This window comes from Wasmannia auropunctata, unplaced genomic scaffold (genome assembly GCF_000956235.1).
Source record: "Wasmannia auropunctata unplaced genomic scaffold, wasmannia.A_1.0 LD336088.1, whole genome shotgun sequence".
In the NCBI taxonomy this organism is placed as follows: Eukaryota; Metazoa; Arthropoda; class Insecta; order Hymenoptera; family Formicidae; genus Wasmannia; species Wasmannia auropunctata.
In genome coordinates this window covers 2,402,378-2,416,367 of record NW_012026802.1, presented here as the reverse complement: position 1 = coordinate 2,416,367, position 13,990 = coordinate 2,402,378, and the positions used below count along the sequence as shown (strand labels likewise).

Sequence of the window (13,990 nt, the reverse complement as noted above, 5' to 3'; positions counted from 1 at the left end):
CACCGCGCGTGGGTGCCGGCGTATATAAAATATTTGAATCACGTCGAATCTAATGTGAATATACGTATGTAAATATAGCAGAACAGAAATATGTATATATATATAGAGAGAGAGAGAGAGGCAAAAATATTCCAACTAATTATGCGTAAACGCAACGATTTAATTTCGTGATTATTATCTGCCCGTTGAGTTGCAGCGTTATCAAAACAGCTTCCGATTTAATTTCTCCCCCCTCCCCAGGTGAAAATTTTCTTTTAATTGATATCTCTACAATTTTATATGCACGCATTAATTTCCAAATGGTCGCGTACATGTATATTACATGAAGTTTGATTGCCGCACTGAATTAAAACTTTCTCGCTTTCGTCAAACATCAAACGTACATCTGTTTGTTATCTGCTTCCGCGTTGAATTGCAATACATCTCGCCGTTTTCGATTTAATTTTTCCTTCACGTGAAAATTTTCTTTAATGTTTCTATAATCTTATACAGGCATTTTTCCAAACAGTCACGTACATATTACATAAAAAGTTCGTTTTTTTTTATCGCTGTTAGAACTTGTACTTTCTCGCTTTATTCATCCAAATATCAAACCTGCGTTATTTCACTGCGTACAAAGAGTGTACATCAAGTTCAACTATAAAAAATATTTAAAAAAAAACGTACCTATAATCTCGAGCTATTTAAGGTTTAAAGAAGATTGTTACAAAAAAGGTCTGTTTCTCCTGTGCTCGGAAAAAAATAAAATATACATTATTTCCTATATTTCTTGAGATGAGAAATCCTATGATGTTAATTAAAATTACGTCACATGAAGGGAATACATGGAAAATTAAATTGAAGTCGGGAAAACGCGTGGCGAGTCGCAGTCATTTGCGAGACAGGTTGTTAAGCACATATATATCGTACAATATACGATATTGTACATCATGATTAAAAAATTTAGAATATTTTATAAAATGCTATACTTATACATATTATTAATAACGAAAACACCAAGGCGCAATGTTTTCCTGTACCTGCACAAAAACGTGTCTAGTCAGGCGGTCCGCTGGGTAAGGGAAGCCGACTCGACATGTTAATGCAAGTACATGTAAACATATCGTTGCGTTTGATGTTTTCACAAAAATATTAGCATTTTTACAAGATATTCTACATTTTTAATATCAATTAATATAATGCATTATATTATGTAATGTATCATCGATACATGTAGCGTATTGCGATTTGTCTCGCAAATGACCGGCGACACACCATACGTTTATAATTCCCTGATATGTAAACTCAATTTTTTATGTGTTTCCGTCATGTGACATAATTTTAAGTGCTTTCTCGCCTTAAAAATTAGGAAATGATGTCCACTTTATTGTTTTCAAGCAAAAACAATTAATGCTTTTTGTAACACTCTTCTTCCCAAGTTAAACACCGAATATTAATTACCAATATAACATAGAAACGTGTTTTATATTATATATATATGTTATAGCAGTTATATCTACGTTTATGTATCTAAGTTCTTAATTTATTTACGTGGAATGATTATTTATTTGCATGTGAGAAGTATAACTTTAGACTGTCAAGATGACGGAAACAGTTCGAGTCACTCTTGAAACATTTCAAAAACATGAGAGTATCGATTGAGACTATAATTTGCATCAAAATGCTTATTATAAGTAACAAAACAAATAATATTAAAGAAGTAGGTTAATTAAGAGATCACATTGCAATTAATAGATTTAATTATAAATTTTATAAAAGCAACTAATTTTACTTATTGTTATAAAGCTTAGTATCTGTTTTATAATTAGTTATCATTAATTAAAAACGGTATAATTACATATCTTTCTCATTTGTTATTAAAACCTAACTTATTGCGATGTAAAACGATCAGATAACTGTGGTATGTATATGATTTCAGAAGTAGTTTATTCTCATAACATAAATGTATATACATATTATGAATATGTATAAATTTTTCTTTCTATATTAATAAATTAAAGGACCGACTAAATTAACTGCCAAATTGCTCAGTAAGTTGTATAGTCAAGTATGTATACAAATGTGCATTTAATACACTATAATGATCGATCTTTGCAACTATAAAAAATGTTTTTCTTTTCCTCTGCTGTTTTTTTTTTTTATTTTCAACTGTTTATTCGCAATTAAAAAACAGGCCTCTCATAATTCTCCCTAGTTAACCTTGTAACTGAAAACTGAGAATTTTTTACTACGATAATATAAACGAGATGATATAATATAAACAATTTGCTTTGTTTGTGCAGAATATAAGAAAGTTAGTATCGCTTGTACAATATTAACGTTCAGTAACAGATGAAAAAGAAAACTAATTAAATATATGCATTAGCAACAATTAAAATGATGAATATAACGATTGAATAATATATAACGAAGTCCATATAATTATTTTCTTCTGATTAAAAATACTCTACTGAAATCAGTTATATAATAATTGAAAAAATATATAAACAGCCGCGAAGAGAGTTATAATTTAAAAAATAGGGTAGTGTTTCGTCTATATAACATTTGCAGAATACGCGATCTCTGAATAATTAAATTAAAATCATCAGAAGCAAAACTCAAAGTGGCCTTCACACTTGCACTTTATGCACGTATATATATAAATGTATATTAATTAATGCGCGTATTAACCCAGCAAACACCAAGTTACATGTAACGTACTTATTGTTAGATGTAATTTCCCACTCAACAATATAACTATGTTATAACACATGATGTTATATATCATATAGTTACATTGGAGTGGGAAATTTACAACTAACATAAGTACATACGTTACATATGTAACTTGGTGTTCGCTGGGAAATTAATTGACGGTGTAATTACGTCAATGAATGTATATTGCTTCATTATCTTTTTAAATAATTAAATTGTATACGCAATAATATATAATCAAATCTTTAATTGTTACGTTTTGAATATAGTAATTCTGTATCTAACTTATCAAATGTCGATTAAATTATTTTGCTGGACAATCGATACATGCGTATCGGTATAACATGTCTGTACTTTCTGTTGATAACACGTCGCGAAATGTGATTTTACCAAATTTCGGTTATTGAGATTAACGGATATATTCGAGACTTGGTTGATTCGCGATCGACGAGAGTTAACTCTCTCTTTGATTTTATTTGAAAAGGTGGGAAAGGAATTTTCAATCTGAATGCAATATTGAGAGGAAAAGCATTACATAAATAATACTGCTACCATGTATCCTGTAATGAGTGTAACACGAACTGCCTCCGAAATCTCCGTCCGGAATCAACAGGACGCAGGACGGTGCAGATGAGTGCAGACGAGGCGTATCCGCGAAAGGAGGTTATGCTCGCGCTTAGATGTCGCGCGCATTCGAAATGTGAGCAGGCGAGGCGCGCGCGAGGCAAATCCGGAAAGTAACGTATCGTCGCCGACTCCGCTTTCGTCCCAGCAACATTACACCGAGCATTTCATCGGGCTTGGCTGGCAGCGTGATGGATTGAGGATTGGCCGATCGTGCAGGAGACACGCGGAAACGCTGCGAAAAGTTGTGTGCGTGTTATCGAATTCGAAATACTTGTGCTTCGAAAGTGATCGTCGATCTGCGTGGAGCGAGAGAGAGACAGAGAGAGGGAAAGTGAGGTTAGGTTAAAAAAGTTTCCATGCTTGTCAACATCTGAATTAGACAAAACGGTGAGAAACGCAGAGGATACTGATCGCAGACGTTGCGAACAGATTGTGCAGATTGTGATCACGACATATCGCCGCCCTCCCCCCCCCCTCCCTCCCCGCGCAAGGAATTGAATCTGCGAAGCGAACAACCAGGGCCGCGACATGAGCACACAGCAGAGCCCGGCCGCCCTGCAGTCCACCGTCGACCGCGAGAAGGTATACACGTGGATAATCGAGCTGTCGAATCCGGAGACGAGGGAGAACGCTCTGCTGGAGTTGAGCAAGAAGCGCGAGGTAGTGCCCGACCTGGCACCCATGCTGTGGCACTCGTTCGGCACTACGGCATCCCTCCTGCAGGAGATCATTAACATCTATCCGGCGATCAATCCCGCGACCCTCACCGCTTATCAGAGCAACCGGGTGTGCAACGCCCTGGCGCTGCTGCAATGCGTGGCCAGTCATCCGGAAACGAGATCTGCGTTTCTGCAGGTGGGTCTTAATTGAAACATTGACATTAAATGTATAATTAATGTTTGACTAGCTGTGTCTTATGTGTCTCTCGCGCGCAAAGAAGTCTCGTTCAACAAATCTGTATATGTGGCTATAAATGTATCTGTAACATCTCGCATTAACACATCGCATTCGCTTTCAGGCACACGTCCCACTATTTCTGTATCCATTTCTGCACACCGTAAGCAAAACGCGACCATTCGAGTATCTTCGCCTGACGAGTCTCGGCGTGATTGGCGCACTGGTGAAAACCGACGAGCAGGAAGTGATAACCTTCCTTCTCACCACCGAGATCATTCCGCTCTGTCTGCGAATCATGGAGAGCGGCTCGGAATTGAGCAAGACCGTGGCGACATTCATATTGCAGAAGATACTGCTTGACGACAGCGGCCTGTCGTACATCTGCCAGACCTACGATAGATTCAGTCACGTTGCCATGATATTAGGAAAAATGGTTCTATCCCTAGCCAAAGATCCCTCTGCGAGACTGCTCAAGCATGTGGTGCGGTGTTATCTAAGACTTTCTGACAATCCAAGGTGAGTGTTGAAATATGCGTGTAATATGTCCTTAAAAAAATCTCGTGAAACTTCAATGTGCGGATCAATTTTGCAGAGCATTGTTAGCCCTGAGACAGTGCTTGCCGGATCAGCTGAGGGACAACACTTTTGCGACGTGTTTGCAAGAAGACGCCTCAACCAAGCATTGGTTGAACTTGCTTCTCAAGAATCTGGAAGCTGGTCCGCAACAAGGTCCGCCGACTCAGCCAGGTCAACAAGATCCCCGGTCGATCGGTATGTCGCCGCTCACTTCTTAAATTAGATTCCCTTCTCTGATGATTATATGATACTCGGCACACAAGAACGGACTTCAGACGCTTCTACCCGTAAGTGATTCTATATCCTTTTTTACGAAACGGTGCATGATACGACGGCCATGCCATCTGCATTTTATTACAGGTAGTTTATGAATTGTGCTGTGAAAAACTAGTAAATAAGTGTATCGTCGGATTGGCAATTAATCAAGTACTTTATGTTCGTTGTAAATATGTGTAAAAAAAAATGCTTGGGCGAAATCTACCAATTATAATTCGGTTCGATTTTAATGGACGTTCAATTTTGAAACTCTAAGGCTACCGACTAACAGCTTTAACAAATCAAAAAAGTTTTATACGAACGAAGGTATTATGATACATATAGAGTTTTAGTGCTAGATATGTGACATACGTAATATATGAGGATTATATATGAAATATGCAAGTGTGATTACCTATCAGGATAGATCGACTTTATTAATGTATATTAATCATTATATTTTACGCTCTGGCGCCGAATATTTTGGTAGATTTTACAATATAGATAGATGCGTTTATCCATTGCCTAAAAATTTATGCCACGAGAAGCAGTATTCGATCGCGCAAAGATCATTTCTTCAACGTATACACGAGTAAACATGCAAATATATTAGACTAACGTTCGTTCTCTTTGTACATTTACTGTCGGCCTAATTAAATCTTGTTAAATTAGGCGGTATACAATGTATAGCGTATGAAATTGAGTCGGCAACTTTGAATCACTGCCTGAATTTAAATAGTGGGTTTTACATAAGATTAATTTGCGCGCGCGTAACGAGTTTTATTCGAATTTAGTCCCGCCTTATATTGCGATTGATCGATGACGGTGCACTGTGAGGTTTAAGTCATTAAACCAATGCGACGTAATATACAACGGCATCATCTGTGTCGTCAGACGATTGCGAGTCGTAGTTTGTAATATAATTTTATGAGATATCGGGACTAAGTCGAATACACAAATTTGACATGTATGATTGTACACATTTTTACCCGGCTGAACTGCAAATTGTGAGAACAGAGAGATAACGGCTAACATTTTGAAGAAGTTTGCGTCGTTATATCGTTCATATCGTTCGACACTTTCGTAAGTTCAGCCTCGTTCTGTAAAAAGAGAGGAAAAAGGAAAAAAACAAGGTTACATATTAGTGATAAGAAAAACAAGATTATATATTAGTGATGAGGTTTCTTCTGATTGAGGATCGCAGAAATTATTACGTACCACTTTCTGAGGATCACTCGAACGTAGAAGACCGTGTATAATGGGTGTAAATAATCTCTTGTCTGCGCGACTGTACTTAGACGGACCCGTGAACCACGAGACCAGCAGACCCACTAGAATTGTAATTAGAAAACCCACCCACGTGTACCAGAGATAAGACATTCTGTACAGGAAGAAAGGTTGTTCCCTGAGGAAAAAAATTAAGACGTTTTAAATACGATACGGGAGATGTCATTACGCGGTTGCATTCCCATTGCATGTACGAGGGCAGTTTGATAAAAATATACCTGACAGCGGTCTCGATGATCGTCGTGAGGTTTCCGGCGGTGCTCCTCAACGACTCGGTGCATCCATCCACCGACACCGGTTTCACCGGGAAATAAATCGACCCGTTGGAGATCGCCGCCTGCGTGCCGAACGAGATCCAAGCGACCAAGTTCACACCAACCAGCGCACCGACGAATGCTCCCTGTTCGGGTAAAAAGCTAGAGATAAGATGATCCCATGGCGAACGTAGGATTTCTTAGGATCGGCTTGATTTTAATGACAGACTCCACGACTCGCTGATGTCGTAAATCTGTCATTGAAATTAAACATCGGGAATCCTGGGATAATATGATCCTGACTGATATTAAATTAAGAGTTAAATCCATGTAAATAAACATATCTTGGAGACATAAGATGTTAGGTGATAATGCAGATATCGTTTAGACGTGTAAGCGGTAGAAAGTTGAAGCTATGTCCTGTCAATGAAATAAATTTGAAAGCGATGTACTTCTACTGGTTCTTCAACGATCATCCTCTTACCATGGAGTTGGCCATTGGGAACAGCATGCCCAACGTGAACATTCCGAGTAAGGGCCCGGCGGTTATTCCCGATAAGCTTTTACCAGCCTGAAAGGAGGATCAGCATCTCTCGATTAATTGCGTAGATTAATCGGAAGTTGAATCATTTTACACAAAAGATCCGGTATTTTATTACACGAACGTTCGCGTGTGTGATTACGCGTTTGTATCTCTATACCTGAATCAAACCGCTCAGTTTCTCCACCATGAATACGAGGCCCACGCAAATGGCTCCTATTATTACAACCGTGGCTTTCATTATGCGGCTCGCGCCGACGTTGGAGATCGGCTTACGGAGACACGGCTTGATCATGTCTTCATAGATCACGCCCGACATGGAATTCAATCCGGTCGACATTGTGCTAAAGGCCAACGAGCGAGCGTTTTACACAGCCGTAAAAGGGGAAGATGAGCGATATTGAGCGTTATACAGCGAGATTCTCTTTCATCTCGTTATCTCGGTATATATCATTAAATGGTTTAAAATTCGGCAAAGAATTTGCACGCGCAAAGAAAGTGATATTGATTCTATATATTTTTATTATTTTAATTCAAAAAGCCATTTAGAGCTCATCTAAATTACGTGTAGTACCTCAATGCCGCGCTGAATACACCGGAAACGAATAATCCTGGTAACCCTGGTATCGCCTCTGATAATTCCATCACGAAATATGGTAACAGCTGATCGGGCTTTCGTATTTGCTAAAATGCAATTTTTTATTAGCATTCGTCGAAGCGCGCGTTTAAGATTTCGCGTATATAATTATGTTAATGCAATCCACGTTGATCACATTATTGCCATTCGTTTGCCTTCGAAATTTATTTATTAAGAGTCCGGAATTTTATTCGATGATTTCCATTTTACGAATTGCTTAACGCCGCGATCATATTATATACCTTCGTCGTGACCGGGTCGCAGTCATAAAAGGCCGCGTAGATGACGATTCCCGTATAGCAACATAACGAGACAATGCTGACTATGCCTATGGCCATTATCATAATCGCCCTAGACACAAAAGGGGATTAAATGAGTGACGTGCGCCGTCATGCATCGTGATGCATTTCTCGGACTTACACATTGGACTTCCTCAAGTTTGGCATTGCCAGGCATCGCTGCATCATCGCTTGGTTCACCGAGCACGTGGCCAGCCAATTTAAATAATTGCCAACCACCACGCCCCAGAAAGTGTGCCTTGTCGTAGGATCCAGATCCATGCTAATTGAAGCAGGAAAAGGATATCATTCATTGGTCGATAGTTTGCGGTAACTTGATAGATCGGTAAAATTAAGATTAAGCGTTGCGCGATTATAATAGAAATTAGATAAATTGTGTACATGATAACGATAAATTGAAGCAATTATAATAAAAGGGTACGAAAAAATTGCTACTTGAAGAACTCGATCCTTCCGGTATCGGTGTTCCTTCTCCACACCTCCGCCACACCGCCGACCCTGGCGGTGCCGAGGATGACAACCGTGATGACGGCACCGAACATCATCGCCGTCTGAATAGTATCTGTCCAGACGACCGCCTTCAAACCACCCTGTAAAATCGTATATATATTCTATTAATATTAATTAATTTATTGTAACATTATATCATCTCTTTGGCGCTATGCTATCTCTTTTACTGACTGAAAGTCAGCTGCTGGTTGAAAGTATTTTCTATCTCACATTTAGAGTTGAGAATAGTTATTTTAATTTTTAATCGATAATTGTCCCTTTTGCTATAAAATAAATAAAATAATCCTCTGGAATATACTATATTGCGTTCATCAAGCTTAGAAATTCAAAATATCTCTGATGCGTGAAATCAATTCTTGGATCTACGAGCGATGTTCTTACCAACGTCGTATAGAAGATGCACACGGCGCAGACCACTAACGCGATCGTGTAGAGATCCATTCCGGTCGCCTGGTTGAAGGCTAGCGCCGGTACATATATCACCATTGGTATGTAAAGCAGCTGCAAGCGCAAGATTGCTCGGCGTGTTAAATTGCTCGCGAAATCGATCAAGTTCAACACTTCGAGGAATTCTCGATATGAAATATTTATTATAACATATGCCAAATACTGTCTAATAAAAAGACTCGGTAGCAAATTTAAGAAGAGATTGAATATTTACGTCCAAAAACAGGGTGATAAATTCTCGACACGAAACTTGCTTTAAAAATTATGAAATTTTTTAAAAGACGAAAGTTTTTCAAATTTATTTATGTAAACAAACAAACCATTTTGATGATGAAGATAACAGATCCCATGAGCCTGACCACTCGATTGAATCTTAACTCCAGATACTGCGAAAAAAGAATTGCTAATTGTCAAGAATCTCATTGTTACATGAAATAACTTGTGTACCTCGTAAGACGACGTAATTCGGAGTTCGTAGAAAACCGGCAGGTATACAATCGCCACTGTCACGGATACAAAACTATCCGCGATCACGACGCACCATAATTGCGTGCCGTAAACGTACATTTCGGCCGGCAATCCCAGCATCGCTATGCCCGACACGTAGCTGCAATTTTAAGGGGCCGTCCTTAGAATTACTCCTAATCGTGCAACATTTTAGACAATGCAAATTTAAACGTCACTAATTCCCAATTTATTTCTTGGCAAATGGACGATCTCCCAATTTAATGTCGTCAATCGCGAACGTAACGTTGTGAATTAAAATATCCAGGAGTGACAGAAAATAATTATTTTATATATAAATTTTAGTTTTATTATTATTATTTGAGAAAAGGATTATCTATGATTTAAGTAATTTTTATAATTTATATATAAAATATACATATATAAGTTTTACAAATGAAAATATATATAAACATATAAACTCAACTATATATATAAACTCATAAAAAAATGCAATTTCACAATTTTCCCAAGGAACGTACGCTTAAATCAGAAGTAAAGCAATTCGCAGATAGCAGTTGCCGTCAATGAAACGTTAATGGCTTATGACTAATATGGGGTGCTCTTAGAACGAATTTTCTTATCCGACACGTGACATGTGGCTATTAATAATTAGGACCTTAACTAGAGCCTTGACGGTCAATTGAAACGAACGTCATCTAATGTGCCCTATATATTTCCGGTTTGCAAATCAGTTCTTCCGACGTCCTATACTTTTGTATTCAGCAAGCTTACGTAAAGTTAGAAGCACAAATTAATTAATATAAATATTTTCCTGTATAATATATTTTGTATACTCCAAAATATAAAAAGACATTTTAAAATTTCAGGAAACATAATATTTCTAATTGCACTTTTTTGATTCTACGATACAAGAGTCAACTCGAAAAGAAAGGGAGGTGCAAATCTTTACCTTGCTATTAGTGACATGCTTATCGGAAATATAGACATCTTTTGACTGCCTACAAGGTACTCTCCCACGGCGTCTTCCTTCTTCCTGGACGCGTAACACTGATAGACGCCAACGAGAGCAGAGACGCCCAGCAACCCGATAAACACGATCGAATCGACCAAGTCGAACGTTCGCCGATTATCTGTCGTATCCATTGCACCTCGAATTTGTTTTGTCGAGCAAAAATTGTATCCTCCAATCAGATATTCACATCTGATAAATTTTGTATTTTGTGGCTATTATTACATTTTTTCGATGTTCGGTATTCAGTAACTCGAATATCAAACGGACTTATGGAAATTCGCAAATCGGCCCAGATTAGTCAAAATTATTTCCCGTCGCGCATGAGTTCTTCAACATCCCACAGAAATCTGGCGAACGTTACATTTACGCACCGATTCGAATATTTAGAATTATAAGACCGCGAAATCTCACGTAAAAATCAATCTGTCCGCACGACGAAACAGATATTTAACTCGTAAAGAGCACGTCAAAGAGATAAATGATATTTATTTCAAGTTTAATTCGTCTTATTATAAATTTTATAGGTACACAGATATTCACTAAAGTATCACGTTTTTATAAATTTTTAAAATGTAGACACATTCATAGACGCACAGATATTCACGAAACTGTCACGTTTTTAAACGTCCATGTATGCTGTTAAGTTAGAAAGTCACGTGTTACAGACGTGCCCGTCAAATTTTTCGAAATCACACGGAAACACGAAAAATTAACAGAAAAGTCACGATGAGACTGAAGTCAAATCTGGTAGTACAAAATCCGTTCGTTCCGATCCCTTTGATCTCGCGCGATTACCGTGATTTCGAGATTGCGCGACGATGCGGCGACGAAATTACGGATGTGCCGTTTCTTCTGCGCGCTCTACGAAACGTCTGTGACGGTGAAAGAACGACGCGTCAAACGCAGCTTCACGGGCCACGATTGAATAATTGCGGATTCTCCGCCGCTCCGTTGCTCCATATCGCCCTCGACCACCGCCTTCCGTGATGGTACTTATATATGAGTACATGAAACGGCCAATGGACTTGTCATAGATCACCTTCATTCCGATCTCATCCGATTAATCCTTTCAACTCTCAACTTTTTTTATTAATTAGAAAGAGGAATAAAAGAAGTCTGTTGAAATCACGAATATTTCGGACAATTTGATTTTCATCTTTCATAGTGATGTATAAGAATAACATTCGTTATTGATGTACACATCTATGGATTTTAAATATTATTTTCTCTTTTTGCACATACATATAAAATGCAAATAAATTGAAGCCGAAGTGATATTTATTACAACGAACAATAAGAAAAAATTAAATGCTGCTAATTCGAGGTAATTAATTTAATTGTTCATTAAAGATTTTATATGCAATCAGTTATATAAAATTATTTTTGACTACAAATGTAATGAAATAACAAAGTAAGGGGATATTATAGGAGTTCTGGAAGTGAAATAAATTTCTGCGTATTCACCGGTATATCTATATCTTTATTTACAAAAAAAAACAAAGTCACCGCTATTCGACAGAAACATTTTGCCGCATTTCTTTGAGCTTATTAGAGCCAAATAACATTAAACGTTCACAAAAATTGCGGCATTACAAGCAAATATAGTAAAAAAAACGTTCATTCTCATTCTATCATTTTCAAGAGTAACACGGTAACAACAATAAAATATCCGGCATCCACTCAGGACAAATATACTTCGATATCAATAACGTTGGTATCTCGAAAAAATATACAATGGAATGTGTATCGTGTCGGCTTCTCGTATAAACGACTGACACTCATGACAAATCCTAGACGCACAAAAACTTTACAAATACCTTACAAATATTATAACGTTACACAAACTTTGTAAAAATCGTCGTTTTGACGATTGTTTAATATCGCGACTAAAATCCAATCGCGCATTGAAACTCCTTTATATTTTAATTGTGATGCAGCGTAGTGGATGAATCAAATGATTACATTCGAACTATTTGACGATGCTTATAACAATATCTTTCTCAGAAATCAGCACCCCTTATGTACATACATAAAGTATAACTCCAGCATAATTTTAATGAAAGCATAATTTTCATGAAAACAAAACATTGTTAAAAATATTTGTAAAAATATACATTATATATTATTTTGGCTGTTTTTAGTTTTTGGTTAACTCAGAATTTTTTTATTATAATTAACTTGAGATTTATTGAAGTTGATACTTTATGTATGTACATATATATAATATATAGAATATACACGACACATATACGTATATATGTATGTATATATGTATGTATATGAGAGACATAGTCTTTTTATTATATCTATGTTACACAAATAAATTTCTACATATCACAAATATATTTCAACATTGAAAAAATTCGTCGAAAAGGCACGCCGCATTAATGCCTATTGTTTTAATTGCATTTATTCATGAAAAAGGCACGTTTTATAGATATTTATAGATATTTAAGAATAAGAACAATATAAGAATAAGTACGATAATATAATCAATATGGGGAACCGCGCACTAACAGATTCAGAATAATTCACATGCACCAATCTTATTCGTCTAGAATATCGCAATATTATTCTATATTATTATCACGCATAAAAAGTTGTCCGACATGTTAAAATTAAGATAATGCTGAGCTATATATGTTCATAATATTTTCTGAGAGATTGCGTGTGTGAAAAGATTAGAAGCGACAGTTGGTCGTAAAATTGGCTGCCCAAATAATGTCTCTCTTACCAGCATATATTATTCATAATACTGTACCCCTCCACTATTAAAACTACTAAAACGAAAATAAAATCAACATTAAAGTAATTAATAAAATATTAAATTATTAAAATTATGTACAATTCACACTTAAGTACGCTAGAAGGAAAGTTGAGAAAATATTGCTTGTAAGATCTTAAGCCGTTTAATTCTTCGATTTTTTAATTCGTTTGCAAAAGTTTTTTTATGTTATTCTATTTAAAGGCATCATAATTTGAAAAAGATTATTAAATAAGAATAGACTATTTGCTATATCTATACAGTTCGATTCGACAACTTAATACTACGAGCTGCCCTTGGGCAAAGTTAATATCTTCGTTTCTGGAAGACGTTGATCCACCTCGAAGGGGATCATGTAGTGAAATGAAAAATGCGGTGTAGTGTGTGTGAGTTATTGCTATTTTGCTAATCGCTAAAAATGGTGAATCGTGTATAAATGATTAAATCTAAGGCCAGTGATTGCTGCAGGACGAAGACAAAGTATTTTGTATTAACTCATATAAATGTAACCCTTTCGTTTAGATTGAAAATCGAAATAGCCATTTTTTAATCTCTTAACTTTTAGTTACAAAATTAATTGATGAATATTTGAAATTTTATCGAAAATCGATCGTTTCAATTTGTCATATGTCCCTTGATTATTTTCTAGAAGAGATTCGTAAAAAGATACAGTAAACCTGAAACTGTTTCTTTTGTAAATTAATTCATATATTAGTTCATAT

The 13,990-nt window shown here is 36.6% G+C and overlaps 2 protein-coding genes across 3 annotated transcripts; one reads left to right on the top strand and one right to left on the bottom strand.

The window, feature by feature from the left end:
* Positions 1–3,361: 3,361 nt before the first annotated feature.
* On the top strand, positions 3,362–5,376 carry LOC105448269 (cell differentiation protein RCD1 homolog). The gene is made up of 3 exons (XM_011686774.1): positions 3,362–4,176; positions 4,340–4,734; positions 4,811–5,376. The coding sequence occupies exons 1-3, from the start codon at positions 3,850–3,852 to the stop codon at positions 5,010–5,012; spliced, it is 924 nt and encodes a 307-aa protein (XP_011685076.1). The 5' UTR covers positions 3,362–3,849; the 3' UTR covers positions 5,013–5,376.
* Positions 5,377–5,465: 89 nt separating this feature from the next.
* On the bottom strand, positions 5,466–11,778 carry LOC105448268 (sodium-coupled monocarboxylate transporter 1-like). Of its 2 annotated transcripts, XM_011686773.1 has the most exons (13): positions 10,442–11,776; positions 9,472–9,631; positions 9,345–9,410; positions 8,959–9,078; positions 8,503–8,657; positions 8,189–8,329; positions 8,011–8,119; positions 7,706–7,815; positions 7,292–7,475; positions 7,075–7,161; positions 6,555–6,736; positions 6,268–6,454; positions 5,466–6,149 (listed from the first exon to the last, which is right to left on the bottom strand). In XM_011686773.1, the coding sequence occupies exons 1-13, from the start codon at positions 10,633–10,635 to the stop codon at positions 6,078–6,080; spliced, it is 1,767 nt and encodes a 588-aa protein (XP_011685075.1). In that variant the 5' UTR covers positions 10,636–11,776; the 3' UTR covers positions 5,466–6,077. The 2 variants fall into 2 exon arrangements, with proteins under 2 accessions (XP_011685075.1, XP_011685074.1); XM_011686772.1 differs by having other exon boundaries at positions 5,466–6,454; positions 10,442–11,778.
* Positions 11,779–13,990: the final 2,212 nt, after the last annotated feature.